This window comes from the organism of the source record quoted next, unplaced genomic scaffold (genome assembly GCF_019419815.1).
Source record: "Pyrus x bretschneideri cultivar Hongxiangsu unplaced genomic scaffold, Pyrus_bretschneideri_v1 Contig51, whole genome shotgun sequence".
Taxonomy (NCBI): domain Eukaryota; kingdom Viridiplantae; phylum Streptophyta; class Magnoliopsida; order Rosales; family Rosaceae; genus Pyrus; species Pyrus x bretschneideri.
The window spans coordinates 2,020,443-2,037,486 of record NW_025999789.1 but is presented as its reverse complement, the minus strand read 5'-3'; the positions used below and the strand labels follow the sequence as shown (position 1 = coordinate 2,037,486).

General features: G+C 39.6%; 2 protein-coding genes across 2 annotated transcripts; one reads left to right on the top strand and one right to left on the bottom strand.

Moving 5' to 3' along the window:
• Nucleotides 1–538: 538 nt before the first annotated feature.
• On the bottom strand, nt 539–9,365 carry LOC103964904. The gene is made up of 10 exons (XM_048570053.1): nt 8,784–9,365; nt 5,489–8,040; nt 4,696–5,316; nt 3,145–4,480; nt 2,297–2,643; nt 2,002–2,205; nt 1,511–1,665; nt 1,249–1,340; nt 1,048–1,143; nt 539–876 (listed from the first exon to the last, which is right to left on the bottom strand). The coding sequence occupies exons 1-9, from the start codon at nt 8,941–8,943 to the stop codon at nt 1,097–1,099; spliced, it is 5,514 nt and encodes a 1,837-aa protein (XP_048426010.1). The 5' UTR covers nt 8,944–9,365; the 3' UTR covers nt 539–876; nt 1,048–1,096.
• Nucleotides 9,225–15,212, top strand: LOC103967857 (outer envelope protein 80, chloroplastic-like). Its single transcript, XM_009381176.3, has 16 exons — nt 9,225–9,911; nt 10,358–10,451; nt 10,607–10,689; nt 10,864–10,961; nt 11,076–11,145; nt 11,225–11,315; nt 11,888–11,969; nt 12,066–12,101; nt 13,016–13,169; nt 13,270–13,407; nt 13,573–13,643; nt 13,798–13,876; nt 13,974–14,089; nt 14,248–14,395; nt 14,560–14,629; nt 14,808–15,212. Exons 1-16 carry the CDS (start codon nt 9,306–9,308, stop codon nt 14,960–14,962), a joined length of 2,091 nt encoding a protein of 696 aa, XP_009379451.2. The 5' UTR covers nt 9,225–9,305; the 3' UTR covers nt 14,963–15,212.
• The last annotated feature ends 1,832 nt before the right edge of the window (nt 15,213–17,044 follow it).

Sequence of the window (17,044 nt, the reverse complement as noted above, 5' to 3'; positions counted from 1 at the left end):
AACGCCTCTAAAACAAAACTTAGAAGATAAGAAGCTACAAAACAAACATTTTTTTAAAAGAATTAGGTTTGCAATTGTATTAGTATTCCACCAACAACACACGCTAGAAAAGTTCCAATTTCAGAATCCCCACGACAATCCACAAACAAGAAAAGTTAGAAACTTGTATTAGACGTGGGCACGAGCCAGGCTGGGCCCAAATTTGAAGGAACTGGACCAAACTTGCTTAAAAAGAAAACAGGACGGGCCTGGTTAGGGCCAAGTACGCGGGTCCTCTGTCCCTTTTTTTTTTTTGGGAAATTACCGTAACGAAGTAAATCACATCGGTTCATATGAAGGCTGCAATTAGTTCATGAGCTGCAATGCTCTACAAAATCTTGTACGTTAACAAGCACTAAACTTTTCGATGACAACCAACTTCCCCAATAAATTAAATCCAGGGTTGCAAACTTTTATTTTTAGAAAACAAGTACATGATTCGATGTTCAATCTTTTGGTGTATGATCGTGAATAAGCAAATTGACCAAAAGAGGAAGAATAAAGGCAATAAAGATTGCTCTATATATACATAATCCTACAACACCCCATACCAAAATACATACATTTCTAGCATTCACTTATCATCCTTGAGGAGAATGAGGTTAAAAGTTAAACTAAAACCAGTGCCGACCAAAGTGGCTGCGCCAAAGAAACGAGAAAGCAGAAGGAGGTGATGACCAAATTACTCAATAGCTAAGGTAAATGGCCTTCTGCCAATGGAACTTGTTACTCTTCTCAACTACAATCGGTCGGGAAATTATCTGAGATAAGAATTACATTTCAGCTTAAAAGGGTGTCGCCTGCTCAAGAAACTGTTCACAAATAGACTTTGAAAATCTGCAACGAGAAACGAAAACCAATTATTACAAGTATTTTGGTTTTGATAGGCAGTAACTAAAGGCATTTTACATTTTGCAGAAGGAAAATTGCTCCTTTAACAGCCAAACTGCCAGCACAAATGTAATTTAGAGCACGGAAAGGAAAATGGAGAATAAAGGTAAGCATTACCTCTTCTTGACCAGAAGCACTTATTACTGAAGAATATACTGAACAGAGTTTATCGCATTCTGCTGTTGTTTAATTGATGGTTTCGGGGCAAGAGGACTGCAAATGAGCATATTGGAACTTAGTCCAGCAGTATCTTAAAATTGACTAGCCGAAATGCCCAAGCATAGCTACTAAGACCATGGCTTTAAACCATGAAAGTACCTTCAGAGATGCAGCAAAAGCTTTCTGGGGGGAAGATCGTCGCTGGGTCTGCTCTATTCTGGCAAGAAACAGCAAAAGCCAGGCAGTTTTTACTGTACAAAACAAGAACCAAACAATAGATTATTTTAGAGCCTGGCCGAGTTGACAGTTTCAAAGGGTACACAATCTAAGCCTTCTAAAATACATATCATCGAGATGACTGTGATGCTCTATAATTTAAAGATCTAAACCATATTTCATACATAACAATTGAAAAACATACCTTGACCATGAAGGAATAAATTTACTATTCGGTATGACATTGTCATCATTGTCATTTTCATCATCTGATTCTTTGTATGGAGAGATGTCATAAGACTGCTCTTGACTTGTAATGCCAATTGAATTCTCCATTTCTTTGTCTAAATCGCTCGGTACCTTAAATATCACAGGAAGTATCAGCACAAGGCTTTACAGAGAAGGTAAAAGTGCACAAAAGTATTCAGCTATTCATGCATAAGAAAGCTTTCTACCAGTGGTTCAGATTTGAGTTTACATTAAGCTATTAGGAGTTTTAACATAGCAAAAGGGAAGGCCTCAAAAGAATTAAAACCCAACAAGTTTAAAGGTCCCATGCAAACTACAACAACAGAGGATTATAATTCATGCTACGCTCACGGTTTATCACTCTGCTCCAGACTATGCAAGTAAAAGCACTCAACATGCAAGTAGATCCTAACATATGGTGGGTATTAAAAAGTCACCAGCATTTACCTCTGCTTTATACCCATAATTACTCGAGGCCTCATGGAACTCTTCATGGACAATACTTTCTCTTCCGGCGTTGCTTATTGAAATCCTGGAAGTACTAGGCTGAGTCTCTGAAATATTTCTGGAATTGTCAAATCCCCTTTCTGCCTCCATCTTCTTATTTGCCGTTTCATCCTTAGATTTCTTACCGCCATGGCCTCTTCCATCCTGCACAAGGAAGCACAATGTAGAATGTGATACCTAACATTGCAAAAGGAAAATGATATAACGAAATGAGGCAGAGCATAAAGAATCATACAATGGCCTGGCTTTTCATTTCATTCTCTACTTTTTCAGCAGGTAACTTGTATTCATGTTCTCTCTGCTGTCTACGGGCTTCAACACGCATTCTTTTTCTTTCCTTCTCCTTCCTTTCTTCCTCTTCCCTTTGTCTCTTCTTTGATGCCATATCAGCTTCTTTTTTCTTCCTCTCTTCTTCTTTCTTTTTTTTCTGCACCTCCAATTGCTTCATATTCTCCTGCTCCATTCTTGACCGCTCAAGTTTCAAGGCTTCCTTCTTCATCTTGCGTTCATTCTCTTTCTTTTCTGCAAGACGCTTTGCAGCTTCAGCTGCCTCCAGGGCCTTCACTTTGATGTCCCTCTTTCCTGCAAGAGAGCACAACTAGGTCAAAATACTGAATCAATTCATTGTGACCAAAACACAAGTGGTACATCACATGTTTTTATATAAGTGGTGGGAAATTTTATTTTTTAAGTTATTAACTTTTTAACACATATGTAACATCTCCCAGAATGCTCACAAGACATGCACAATGATACAATTAAAAAACAAATGAATCACTATCAAGATCCTTACAACAAGTTGAAGTCACCTATAAATTTTTTTTGAAGGATAATATGCAACTCAATTTTCATGGGACTTTCAAATATGCACTTTAATTTTTACTAGATGATCCCAAACATGCATTACCAATTTACAACTCCAAACAAAACATTCCCTAATTCAGTAAAAAACAAAACCATTATCCATACTGTAACCCAGTTTAGACATACGATTATTATCCACACTCGAAAAACAATCATATGGAATATGTACAAGTAAGCAACATCCAAAGTTCAAGATTAAGATTACTAGTAAGAAATTACCTGTTACAACTGCAGCTGCTTGTTTCTGTTGAACAAGTGGAATGAAAGAAGTCATGCTGGACACGATATTGTTACGTTTTGGCTCCTGCTCTGACAAACTTGGACCACCTTTTCTCAAACTGGTTTTTCCAGATAATTTTGGTTTACTGAACCTGTTATGAAGTGATCCAGTAGTCCTCTTAATATCGTTTGTTGCTTGTGACATGCTCAGGTTCTCCTTATTGTTATATCTTCTCTTGCTGCTGTTTTGGATTCCAAGCCTCTGTTTGAAGCTCTTATGAGTGCCTGTAAAGCTGATTTCAGTATTCATGGAATCTAGGCTAAGTCTATCTGCATATGGTTCAGCTTTAGAAACTGATGCAGGAGGGTTTGGAATCTCAGTAATGTCAGCAAGGGGTACTCTTTGTATTGAGCTATTTAATGCATCTGAAACAATGCCACCTTGGAAAGTATCAGCTACCTCATCTGCATTCTCATTTTCTTCACTGATGCAGGGAAGCTCCAGATTTAAGCTTCCTCGCTTCCTTGAACTGCTAGTCCTTGAACCAGTTATATCCCAAAGTTTCCCAACTGGAGACAGATAAGGTTTCTTAGTATCCCAACTAGATTGACCACTATGATTTAATAGGCAATCAGAATAGGACCTTGCATAAAACGCCTGGCCAACTTCCTCACTCGAGCAACTATGACCATCCCTTAATTGCTTGACAGCATCATTCATGGTCCTCATATCCACACCCTCTAGAAGCCCAGTTGGAACAGACTGGTAGAGATTTGGAATATTATGCAACTTATATGAAGCAGAAGAGCATGCAACTGGAGTTTGCATGCAAGCAGATTGGCACAGCTGCTCCAGAATGCTGGCATGTTCAATTGTAGTGCTTGGAAGGTTCCACTCGTCAAAGCCAACTCCCTTTCCAGCAATGCTTGTTGGTTCATCATCTGTTTGCATAACGAACCCCTCAAGCTCAGGCTTTGTATCATCGCCACCAATCAAATCCAAGGATTGGCAACGTAGAGATCCAAAATTACTGGTCCCTTCAAGATCAAATCTCATTTCCTGCATTTCTCTTCGAGCACAAGTCAAATGTTCAGCATGTCCTATTGTAAGATGATTCTCAAGAGTTAATGAAACAGTGTTCTCTTCTATGCATTGACTTCCTGAATCAACGATAATGCTTGGCGGATGTGCTACTCCTGTTTCCTCCATCAAAGAATTTTGAGACCGGCCACCAGTCTGCTTCATCAAACTTAAGATTGATTCTTCAAATTCTTTATCCATGAAAGTGAAACGTGCATTCCCACTTGTATTCCCGCATCCCAAGCTGATTCTACCCTGTCAGACACAACCTTATGCATTAGAAAAGATAAAATAAAAGTAGAAGAACAACCTGTCTGATATAAGAGAACAAGTATACAGACCTCAAATAAAACAAAACTACTAAATAGAGTAACATAGATGTAAGTGCCACAGCTTAGCCAAGAGAGAGACAGAGAGAGAGAGAGAGAGAGAGAGAGAGAGAGAGAGATCACTGCACAATTGAAAAGTACCTCTGTCATCTGTGCCTTAGGTGAAGATTCAGAGCAATCTATCATGTGGGGATCCTCATTTTGATGTGTTGATTTCACAACATCCTCCTGGGAAACTGAAAGTCCTTGAGATTCTAGCATGGCCTTTGGACTATGTTCTACACTTCCCAAGTTCCCACACGCAGAATCACTACTGACAGTGTAAAAGCCATGTTCTCTCAAGTCCAAGGAAGCAGGCAGGTAATCAGCCGTTTTATGCCCAGTCTTTCTTCGTTTATGCTGAGGGCATGAACCCTCCAAAAGAAAGTGATCTCTTGCCTTTGCTTCCTTCTTTTGGCAACTTGCATTAGTGATATGAGAATAATTAACCGATTCCAATGGTTGATTTGCATGGTTAGACAGCCGAGGTAATATGCCAATAGAACCTGCAAGTGTTCCGCCAGTTTTTCTGGCATTAATGGCTGAACCACTGACATTCAAAGAGCTCTCCTGTTGGCCAGAGCTTCTAGATCTTGCAGTTCTACTAGAGGAGATAGCAGTGCCTCTTTCCTTGCTTTGAAAATCACCTATTTTTGCCTCTTCCACTTCACAAGCACTTGTATCAGGAGGTTTGACCACATTCAGTTCATCACTAGTTTCACCCTGTCAAACACAACCTCATGCATTATAAACGATCAAATAAAAGTAGACAAGAAAATTACAAGCACAATTAAACAGAAAGTCTCAAATAGAAGAAGACTACTAAACAGAATATGGGCCACCACTTAGCCGAGAGAGAGCAAGAGAGATCACTGCATAACAGAAAAGTAAGTACCTCTTTAATCTGTGCCTTAGGTGAAGATTCAGAGCTCTCTATCATGTCGTGGTCCTCAAGTCGAGGCGTTTCTTCAACTGGACTTCCCCTAAGAATTGATTTTGCAACATCCTCCCGAGAAAGTGGGCCTTGAGATTCTAGTAAGGCCTTTGGACTATGCTCTACGCTTCCTGTGCTTCCACACAGAGACTCTCTATTGCCACTTTCTAGCAAAGTACTAGTACCTCCATCATTATGATCATAGGATGCCTCTTTAACTGATAGGACAGCATTTCCATTAGAGACACTTTTAGAATCCTCTGCAGGGGATTCAGATAAAGCACTCTGGAGGTCCTTTCCTTTGACTGAAACTTCTGGATCCCCCAGAAAATTCATCGGCAGGGATGAGTTACAGTTTTCTTGGTAATCGACAGTCATTCCTTCATCCCGTATATCTTCAGTGTGCATCAAGGAAAGATAACTTTTCTCTGATGACCTTCCCTGCATTCCCTCTTTAAGAGGAGTATAACATCCATTCCTACAGGACTCTTCCACATCATCAAAATTAAGTTGCTTGGGATTCACAAACACATTACAATCAGCTGGCTGCCTTGAGGCTAAAACTTCCACTCCAACTTTAAGCCCAGTACCATCCAATTTTGATCCAGAACCTTCAACCGATACATCAGGATGAATTTCAGTTTCTCCACCAGTTGCAGCTTTAACAAATTCACTGGTTTGAGTACAAGGTACCCCTTTTACCATAGCACTTGATACATCCTGGTGCCTGATTCCTGCAGACCCACGAGTCATTTTCTCTGACAAATGCTTGCTGTTGTTGTTACTTGTCTTTCTACCAGCATCGTGATCTACATCATTTTCCTTGTCTGAAGAATCTGTTGAATTCTCCACAAACAGATCCTGATCACATTGAATTGGAACAGACCTTCCAGAAGATATTTGAGTTCTCTGTGAATCATGAGACTTTTTAGATGCAGCATATGTTGACTGATTAATTCTTTGACCAGATATATTGGCGATGGTGCCTTTCACTATTTTTTCAGTCCTACACACAGCTTGTGACCCAGTACTTCTGAAGACATACTCCCCAGAAGAATCCTCCTTACTTGAATGCTTTTCCCCATTTACTGCACAAAACTCAAGATTACTTTGAGCAGGTAGAGACCTTAAAATGGACACTTGAGACCCATGTGCATCATGGAAATCAGGATCTCCTGTAGTCCAACTTAAACGCTGAGGTGGCTGTGTTGATGTACCGGTGGAATGATGGATTGTACCGCCATCACCCTTTACAGAAACACAGGAAGTATCTACCTTCGGAGAATTGTTAACATCGTTTGGGTTTCGGGAAGAACTTCTGGATCTTGTTATTCTGCCACTGTAATCACTGATTCCCTTGCCCCAGCACTCCCCCACTTTTGTTTTCACTTCACAACTTCCATCAATTACATCACAAGATTTCACCACTTCCACCATTTCGTCAACATGTTTCGGACGTTGCAATGAATTTCTGACACCATCTTCACTTATGCTGTTAGATAAATGCTCCAACTTGGACATTTCATCAAGACAACTAGGTTCTTGACTAGCACTTCTAGATCTTGTTGTTCTCCCAGAGTACATGCTGCTTCCCTTTTCCTTGGTAAAATAATCACCTACTTTTGCTTCATTCTCTTGGCGACAATCATTAGTGATATGAAAGCAATTAACCAATTCCAACGGTTTATTTACATGGTTAGACTGCTGACCAGAGCTTCTAGATCTTGTAATTCTACCAGAGGAGATGCTAGTACCTCTTTCCTTGCTTCGAAACTCGCCTATTTTTGCTTCTTCCACTTCACATGCATAATCACTTGTCTCAGGAGGTTTGAATAAGTTCAGTTCATCAACATGGTCAGACTGTAGGGAAGATATCACACACCCAATTGTTCCACTAGCATACCCAATACCATTGTTCTTATCCAGTGAAAAGCTTTTTTTGGCACTGTTGCGAATTTCCAACGCTTTTTGTCTGGATTTGGATCTCTGAACTCTAGCCAGTGATAGTGCTGGGTCATGGTAAATGTCAGAGGTTCTTGCATCCCTCTGATCTTCAGGAGATGTATTACTCAGATCCTCTTTTCTCGGATCTTGAGGAACACTGTTGGAGGAACTTGCGGCATTACTAACAGGGCATTGTGGCAAAGTTGATACCACATCTCCTGCACCTCTAGCTGGTGATAGAGCTGGATCATGGTAAATGTCTGAGATTCTTGCATCCCTCACATCTTCTGGAGATGTAACACTAGGATCCTTTTCCCTCACATCTTGAGGAACGCTTTTGGATACACGCCCAGCATTACCTACGGAGCACTGTGGCAAAACTGACACCTCATCTCCAGCACCAAAACCTTTGTCCAAACCATGAAATTCAGTGCACAAACCATTTGCTAGCTCCCCACTGAGAGTTGTGGGAGCTGGCTTGTCAAACACAGAACAGTGACTACTAAAAGGGATCATAGGCAGCGCGCCATGGAGTGGAACTCCGGAATTCAGCTCTTGTTTGTTCAACACTGTGATGAACAAATCAAAAGATACTTAATTAAGCCATGCACATAAGCACAAGGACATTGTACATGCATACATACATTACACATACAGCATACAAATGTGTGTGTGTGTGTGTGTGTGCAGTATTCCTCGCCATATTCCATTAATGAATCGTTTGAATTGAAAATATATTCCAAATATAAAAATTACAAGCAGGCAAACAGAGGATTAAGAAAGCCAAAACGGTCCGAATTACACCAATAAAAAATGCAATGCAGACAGCCAAAGTTTCATTTCTTCGTCATCTAAAAACGTAATTCCCACTAAAACCGAAGCAAAAAAGTTAACAATATTATTCAAACCATGCCCTCAAAAAGTACACAAATACACAATGCAATGTGCAAAGCCTAGTTTTCATTTCTTCATCATCCAATCACGCAATTCCCCCCAAAACCTAAACAAAATAGCAAATTTGAAATCGAAAGCAGCAAAGTTCAATATTTTTATCCAAACAATGTGGAAAACCTAGGTTTCGTTTCTTCATCATCTAAGAACGCAATTCCCCTAAAACCAAAACAAAACAGAAAACTTCGCAGTCGAAAGCAGCAACATTCAACATTTTTATCCAAACAATGTGGAAAACCTAGGGCTTTACAGAAATGATAAAAAAGGAAAATACACTCTCAGGGACAGTTTGGTTGAAATTAATACGAAAAAAACGCATGACGGATTTAAACTAACGGAGATTAAGGTCGGAAAGTAGTACCATTGTTGGGGTCGGTGGAGGAGCAAAGCCAGGGAGGAGGGGCGATTCCGTCTATTAGGCATTTGGAGGCGAGGTTTTGCTCGAAGAGTAAAGTCTGCTGCTTTGCTTGGTTAACAATCCATTTCTTCCGCTCGAAGATCTGCACCAACAGCTTCTCCATCGTCGCCGATTTCAAACTTCGACCATGGATTCAGATTCACCGAGTTGCAGAAAGAGCTAGAGAGAGAGAGAGGAGAGAGAGGAGAGAGAGGAGAGAGGGAGATGGGTGTTTTTAGCGCGGCTTGGTTTTCAAATTTTCTATAACAAGTGGTCCACCAAGCCCAATAAAAAGTACCCAAAACCCAAGCCCACGACCCGCCTCCGAACCCGCTCCCGGGTGCTCCGTCTTCTTCCCCAAACCCCAACTCTCTCTCTCTGTTCGACTGTCAACCAAAACCCTAAAGCCCTCCTATTCCCGGACAAGGCTTCTCTATCTCTGCAACCAAACACCACTCTCCGGTCTCATTTATCTGTCCACATCCAATGCCGCCGAACGACGGCGTTGGGTTCACTTCGTCTCCCTCCGCCAAAGTCCCACGCCCTCCCAAACATCGACACGTGGACCTTCCATTTCTGTTCGCCAGAACCAGAAACTCGTTTGCCCAACTCATCAACTCGCTCAGGACTCGTTCGTCTTGCCCAAAGTTCCCACCTTTGCCTATTCTCTGCTCGGCGTCGCTGTCACTGAGTCGGGGGTCTCCCGAATCAGCGGAGTCCGAGTTGCGGAACCGGAATGCGGACCGGAGCCAGTTCGTCGGGAAGTCGCCGCTTTTATGCTCGGCGTCGCTGTCTCTGGCTCGGCCGGACGAGACGACTCAGTCGCAGCAGAAGGGACACTCGTCGAGTCGGCACGATGAGGAGAGGGTTCTGATAAGCGAGGTGCTGGTGAGGAACAAGGACGGGGAGGAGCTGGAGAGGAAGGACCTCGAAATGGAGGCTTTGGCGGCTCTCAAGGCGTGCCGAGCGAACTCGGCGCTTACTGTGCGGGAGGTCCAGGAGGACGTGCATAGGATCATCGATAGCGGATATTTCTGCTCTTGCATGCCCGTTGCGGTCGATACAAGGGACGGCATCAGATTGATCTTTCAGGTATCCACATTGTATCTGCATTGTTGTGGAATTGAATTTAGTTATCTGTTTTTCGTTTTCGATTCTAGTGAAGAACTTTGACAAGCATTAGTCTTTATTAATCGCATTGGTTTTGCATTCACCTTTTTCGTCAAATTTATGTTCTTTTAGTTGTGTTTATGATATTATGCTAATTATCAAGCTGCGCATGCAATGTTGTATTATGGTTTAGGGTTGAATCTGTATGTCCCATGATCATTTCACTTTTTCCTTAGAATCCGCGTCTTTAAACTAAACGAGTGATTTGGCTGCTCCAAGAAAGAAAATTGAAAATAGAGAGTTAGCAGTCATCGATTTGTGTAATTGTTTCGTAGGTGATAAAAACTCGGGTCATAATAATGTATCGAAACATGTTTCCTATTGGACGTAAGCATGACTGATAGTATATATTCTTCGACTGGAGCTAGGTAAAACCAAACCAGGAATTTCAAGGGCTAGTATGTGAAGGAGCAAATGTTCTTCCAGCAAAGTTTCTGAAGGATGCATTCTGTGATGGATATGGTTGGTTTTTCTTCATTGCTCTTACATGGTTACGGGTGTGTGTGTGTGTGTGCATGCATATGTTATTGAAAGATCATTTGCACCTCTCTGGTGGTGCCACTTTCATGACATGAGAGGCCTATATTGATTTTCGGTTTTGGTGTCAAGTTGTGCAGGAAAAGTTATTAATCTTAAGCGTTTGAATGAAGTAATATCTTCCATCAATGATTGGTACATGGACCGGGGACTTTTTGCCATGGTGGGTTACACTCTTATGAATTTTTCTTTATAATTTCAAAATGTATAAAGTTGTAATTAATTTTTCTAGTGCTATAGATTGTAGAATTGGTTCAGTGTAGGATTCTACTGCCCCTTATTTGCAATCAAGTTATTTTCTTAATAGTATATAATTTTTCTCTCAATTACATTTTAGGTTTCAGCTGTTGAGATTCTCTCGGGTGGTATTCTTAAGTTACAAGTATCAGAAACTGAGGTCAATAACATCTCCATACGATTCCTTGACAGGAAGACGTAAGTTCCTGCCTTAATTGAGTTTTCATTTTGCAGATAAACTTGAAATTAGAAGTTTCATGGAAAGGTGGCAACTACAGCATTTCTTCACTAATTTTACTTTTCTCTTTTTAGGGGTGAACCAACCATAGGGAAGACAAAGCCCGAAACGATACTTCGCCAACTTACTACCAAGAAGGGCCAGGTACTGTTGCATACACACAGCAATAAATTTTAGTTGATATTCAGGAACACTGTGTTTACATTCGGGATTTCCTATGTAGGTCTACAGTATGCTACAGGGAAAAAGAGATGTGGAGACTGTATTGACTATGGGACTCATGGAAGATGTTAGCATCATACCCCAACCAGCAGGTGGAAAAGAAAATTTCAGTTTTATTATTTTTAGGCAAATAATTTTGTTTGAAATTATATTTCAGAATGTTAGGTTATTTTCAATTTTCATAATAGTCAGCACCTAAGAATGTTGCTTATGCGGAAACTTATGAAATCAAATATTTACAAATAGAAACATTATCTGGTGCATAATATTATAATAATTTTCTGGTGTTGTGAATTCTGTGATGTAGACTTGTATACACTGATGGAGTACCCTGCAGTCTTAGATAGGGGTTAATGTTCAACACACCCATTAGTTTTCTCTCGGCAAGTGGAACTTTTCTGTTAGTGAGGGATAGCAGTCTACTGTGATTGTCCTCATTTTGGTAGGATTCTGGTAGCCTTGAATCCTAATAGTTACATCAATATGGTCATCCATGGTAGACTGCTCTCTGAGCTTTCAACCCTTTATAGGATTAATGATGTCCAACATTGGCATTTATGCTTATGGCCCTATCTGTATCTGTAGAAATGATGCTAATTATATATACATGTTTGTGTGATGATATTGATCGTAATTGAATGCTTTAAATAATGAAAAATTGTAGATGCTGGTAAGGTTGATATCACAATGAATGTTGTTGAGCGGCCAAGTGGAGGGTTTTCTGCTGGTGGTGGTATATCAAGTGGGTAAGTCAAATTACTGGAAAATACAAATTGTAATCTTTGAGTTTATGTTTCAGATATTGTGGTACAAAATTTTTAACTTCTATTCTTTAATTTCAGAATTACAAGCGGCCCTCTATCAGGACTCATTGGAAGGTAATCTTACTGCACATGTAGTTTTCCAGTTTTAGATGCTTCGCTCTATTCCTTTCTCCAGTTTACATGCTTCATTCTTTTACTGTTCCCCAGTTTGCATGCTTTCTTCTTTTTCAGTTCCCCAGTTTCCATGCTTAATATTGACGACATAGTCAGATGAGTTATTCATGATGTTATGTGTGTGCATTAAGTATATTCATTTTTGGGTTGATTATGTGTTTGGCAAATTAAATGTGGGCTGATTAGATTCTGATTTGACTTTAATCAGAAATTGATAATTATCTAGTTTTGTGCCTTTATGGATTGGAACAAAGCATGTCAAGCTTCTGGACCATTTGCATCAGTCTGAAATCCTTTTGTTGACAGACTTTGACATAGGGAAGAGCCTGGCTTTCTGAAACTTAAAATGGTAAATATGTAGGTGAACAAAAATTTTAGACTGATACTCGAAGGGAGTACCTGTACGAGATTATGTAGCATCAGAGCTTACTAAAACTGGTTACGATAATTAACCCTTGCAAGTTGATAGTAATACAGCTGTGTGAGTATTTAACAATTTGCATTGTAACATTTAAATACTTAGATTGTCAGGGTACTAACAATCCTAACTGTTTAACAGTGGTGGTGTTAAATTTTTAACGTATAGATCTCCTCATATGCATTTATATTATTTGCTTTCGCAAAAATATTTATTCAATTATCTGATATCTAATTTTTCAAAAGAACAAGGAAATGCTAATCTATTACTATCAATGTTGCGAGTGTCATATAGTTCTGCATATACCTAAAGACATACATGTGTCCCTGCACAAGTAGTGTTTGCTTTGCCCAAGTCAGCTAGTGTTCCACTCGGTTTTTGAAATTTTAAGACTAAATCATTACAGTTTCCCATAAGTTTTTTGTTTTTCTTGCAGCTTTGCATATTCTCATAGGAATCTCTTTGGAAGAAACCAAAAGCTACATGTTTCTTTAGAGAGGGGCCAGATAGACTCAATTTTTCGCATAAACTACTCAGATCCATGGATTGCGGGAGATGATAAGCGGACGTCCAGGACCATAATGGTTCAGGTAGTTTAATGTTATTTTGTATCAACTATTATCATATGTTCCTTCTAACTACTTCAAAATTCTCGATGCTTAGACCCTTGACTGATTCTTCTTCTGCTAGAATTCCAGAACCCCTGGAACACTCATCCATAACCAACTAGATGGTAGTAAGTTGACCATTGCTCGCATCACAGCAGGTATCGAGTACAGCCGACCAATAAGACCAAAGTTGAGTGGAACAGCTGGGCTTATCTTTCAGGTACTTGTGGTTTTATCATCGCCCCTGTGGTTAGGTTTTCTGGATTTGCTTGGATACCTTTTAATACTGGGTGGTTGTCACTTGTAGGGTTCCTTATAAGATTATGTTGACATGATTGTGTTTTATTTATACTTACAACTGCCATATTCTGGACTATTGTTCCAGCATGCTGGTGCTCATGATGAGAAAGGAAATCCTATTATCAAGGATTTCTATGGCAGTCCTCTAACTGCAAGGTACGTGAGTCTCAAATCAGATAATACCAAACTAATTCAGTTTGGTTTCTTTTCTCGGTACAAATTTAGTTTGGTTGCCATATCTTAGTATAGATTTTTCTGTGATCCATACTTCTAATCTTCTAGCTCTTTGTTTACCATTTCTCTGTTGTAGTGGCAATACCCATGATGATGTGCTACTTGCTAAACTTGAGAGTGTCTACACGGGTTCTGGTGACCGTGGGTCGTCAATGGTTAGTCAACCTGAGTGTGTTCACAATTGTAACCCCCACAATTCCTTTTTCTGATCGTCCACTGTATTTTGATACTCATTTTTGGGTCCTTTTGCAGTGTGTATTCAACATGGAACAAGGACTTCCTGTTTTGCCTGAATGGTTGTATTTCAACAGAATAAATGCTCGTGCGAGGAAAGACGTTGAACTTGGCCCTACCCGTGTTCTTGCAAGGTATGACCAATCTGTATTTGTAGACAGTTGGAGCAATCTAATCACAAAACATATCTTTCCCCCAATCCTCCCCACCTCACTATTGTAATTGTAGCTTTGAATTCAAGCTAATGATACTCTCATTTGGTTTTTGACTTTGATATGCTTTGCCCTGCTAGTTTGTCTGGTGGCCATGTGGTTGGTAACTTCCCACCGCATGAAGCATTTGCGATCGGTGGAACAAATAGTGTAAGAGGTTACGAAGAAGGTGCTGTGGGCTCTGGTAGATCTTATGCAGTTGGCTCTGGAGAAATTTCTTTTCCAATGGTATGTAGTGCAAACAGCCTTAGTGCACTCACAACATCTGATACTGTATGCAACTGCCACAACCCCCCCCCCCCCCTTTTCTTTCAATTATTCATGTAAATTTGTACACTTGAAGAGAGAATTGATTCCTTGATCCGTCATCATGTCCCGGCCTGTTTTCACAGATAGGGCCGGTTGGAGGAGTCATTTTTGCTGACTATGGCACCGATCTTGGGTCAGGCCCCACCGTGCCTGGTATGTTGCTCTTTAGTTTAAATTACTGTTCACAATTGGATCCTTGGAACGATTACTTATGCATACATGTTCAGACTGTTGTCCGCATTTGAATGCGTATTCACCTTTGATTATCAGCTTTGCCATCTGCTCCTCACAGGCAATGTTCTTAGAGGTTGTTATATTCTGTTTTGATCAGGTGATCCCGCAGGGGCTCGGCTTAAGCCTGGAAGTGGGTACGGATATGGATTTGGCATCAGACTGGACTCACCGTTGGGGCCTCTTCGCCTTGAATACGCATTCAACGATAAGCATAGAAAGAGATTTCACTTTGGCATCGGACATCGGAACTAGGGCATCCTGTTATCTTTTAGGTTCCATGTCTTCTAATTCTTTTATTGTATTTGTTTCTGGGGTTGTACTTGTACATGCTGCTTTTCTTCGCCTGGTGTTTCAGTTTTCATCTTATAATTTTCGTGTTTGCCTAACACTTTACCTCACCAAACAACTAAGCCGGGCCACCGAACAGGCCTTTTGGGCTTTAGATACTTGGGTTGACCCGAGCCCAATTCGAAATAAGAAAGTTCAAAACTAGGTTTCCCCATCTCAATTCGCATTTTTCATGGTGTGTTTACTTTTGATTACGAAGTGTCTATATTTTCAAAGGAAATAAGGAATTCGACACCTATTATGGAGGAATTACTATTTGGGAGATGATATCTTGATTAACAACAACAAAGTCTTATCCTACTAAGTAGGGTGAGCTATATGAACTCTAGAATGTAGTTGTGCTCAGTTTCGTGCAAACTCCTCCGTTAGCTCTAGTACTCTATGTTTTTTCTTAAGAGTTTCTTTCCAAGTCTTCCTAGGTCATCTTTTCTACCTCTTTTGTCTCGAGTCTTTATCTCATGATTGCGTTTTATAACTAGATCATTTGTAGGTCTTCGGTTAACTTATCATAACTATCTTAATTGAATTTTCCTCATCTTATCTTCAATTGTGGCTACTCCCTTTACCTATGATAACCTCATTCTTAATTATGTCATTTCTTGTGTGCCCACACATCCAACGAAGCATTCTTAGGGAGATGATATCTTGATTCTCATAAATACAGAATAAACGAAGTGATAAGGAAAAACGAATTACTGAGATTCAAAATAAAAGATTTAATAACTGTGAAAATTGAACTTAATGCTAAAACATACATATCACTTAGTGTTACTTAATATTGAAGCCACACCCACAATTTGGAAAGAAAGGAATAGGACTTTGGAGCTAGAAAATAAGATATAATGGCATGAAAACTATTAGTACTATTGCACTTCTAGCTTCAATTGCTTGAAGAATAACAATCACCCATTTGTCCCCTCCTAACCCTTGTTATTGCTCGCAGATGACAGATATCAATCAATATGCTCAACCCACGTTGTAAGTAGTGATGCTAATGATGGTCACTTTCGTGCATGTGGGTGCACGAGAGTAACTATTGGTTACTAACACAAGTAAATTTGACAATGAACCAATGACTGACAATCACATATGCGCATGTTCTTATTGGTAGCCCACCTTATACATGGCCTTCCTTCCAAATTATTGAAGGTCCCACTATCGAATTGCGACTTTGAATGCCATTCATTCATCCACCCTCTCTACTTGTACTCGAAATGCATATGGGAACTAGTAAGTATCTAGATACCAAATTGGAGTGTGATGTGGGTAGCCATACTGCTCTGAAATTGCAGCAAATTTGTTTCCATCCATTTATGTTCCTTTGTACTTTTTCCCAATGACATTTCACAAGTATCTTCTTCTAACAGTTGCCATACAAAACGTGATATAGAGATCATCTATAAGCATAAGAAAAACATTGAACACCTCAATGAACTACTAAGAAAAACATTGAACACCTTAATGACCATCTACATGTAACTCATGAAATGTGGGTCGAGGGAATCACCTCGCCTAATAGGTTCAGTGGAACAAAATCTTACAATCGGGTCATATGATAAGTGGTATAAATACAAGAAGATATATTATTGGTGACACAACAATTCTTTCTAGATGAATTGAAGCTAATTATTAAATCATTCCATTTCATATTTTCTACATCGATAAAATGTAAATAAAGGTAACACTTGCATAATCTATTATATATCTGTGATGAAATCCAAAATTTCTGCAAATTAACAAGTTTGCTTTAATCTAATATCGATCATAAGCCATCTCCATCTTTAATTGGATGGCCACAAGTCTTGTTCTTCTGTTTTTGCAATCAATTAGGTTGTCACAATCACTACTATTTATGATATATATTTTTTGGTAAAAAAGAAAAGGACTAGCTATTCTTAAAGTTGATACGGGATTTTAGTATGCTTTGATGTATTATATACCGATATCTTAGTGATTAAATTATTGGTTAAGAATTCAATCACTAAA

Excerpts from the sequence above, each read along its gene's own strand:
- LOC103964904 (XM_048570053.1), bottom strand. The coding sequence starts at position 8,943 with ATGGAGAAGCTGTTGGTGCAGATCTTCGAGCGGAAGAAATGGATTGTT. Across the intron at positions 2,644-3,144 it reads AGCAGCTGCAGTTGTAACAG|GAAAGAGGGACATCAAAGTG; the intron begins GTAATTTCTTAC and ends GCTCTCTTGCAG. Across the intron at positions 1,341-1,510 it reads TTTATTCCTTCATGGTCAAG|TAAAAACTGCCTGGCTTTTG; the intron begins GTATGTTTTTCA and ends TGTTTTGTACAG.
- LOC103967857 (XM_009381176.3), top strand. The coding sequence starts at position 9,306 with ATGCCGCCGAACGACGGCGTTGGGTTCACTTCGTCTCCCTCCGCCAAA. Across the intron at positions 9,912-10,357 it reads GCATCAGATTGATCTTTCAG|GTAAAACCAAACCAGGAATT; the intron begins GTATCCACATTG and ends GACTGGAGCTAG. Across the intron at positions 13,170-13,269 it reads CCAGGACCATAATGGTTCAG|AATTCCAGAACCCCTGGAAC; the intron begins GTAGTTTAATGT and ends TTCTTCTGCTAG.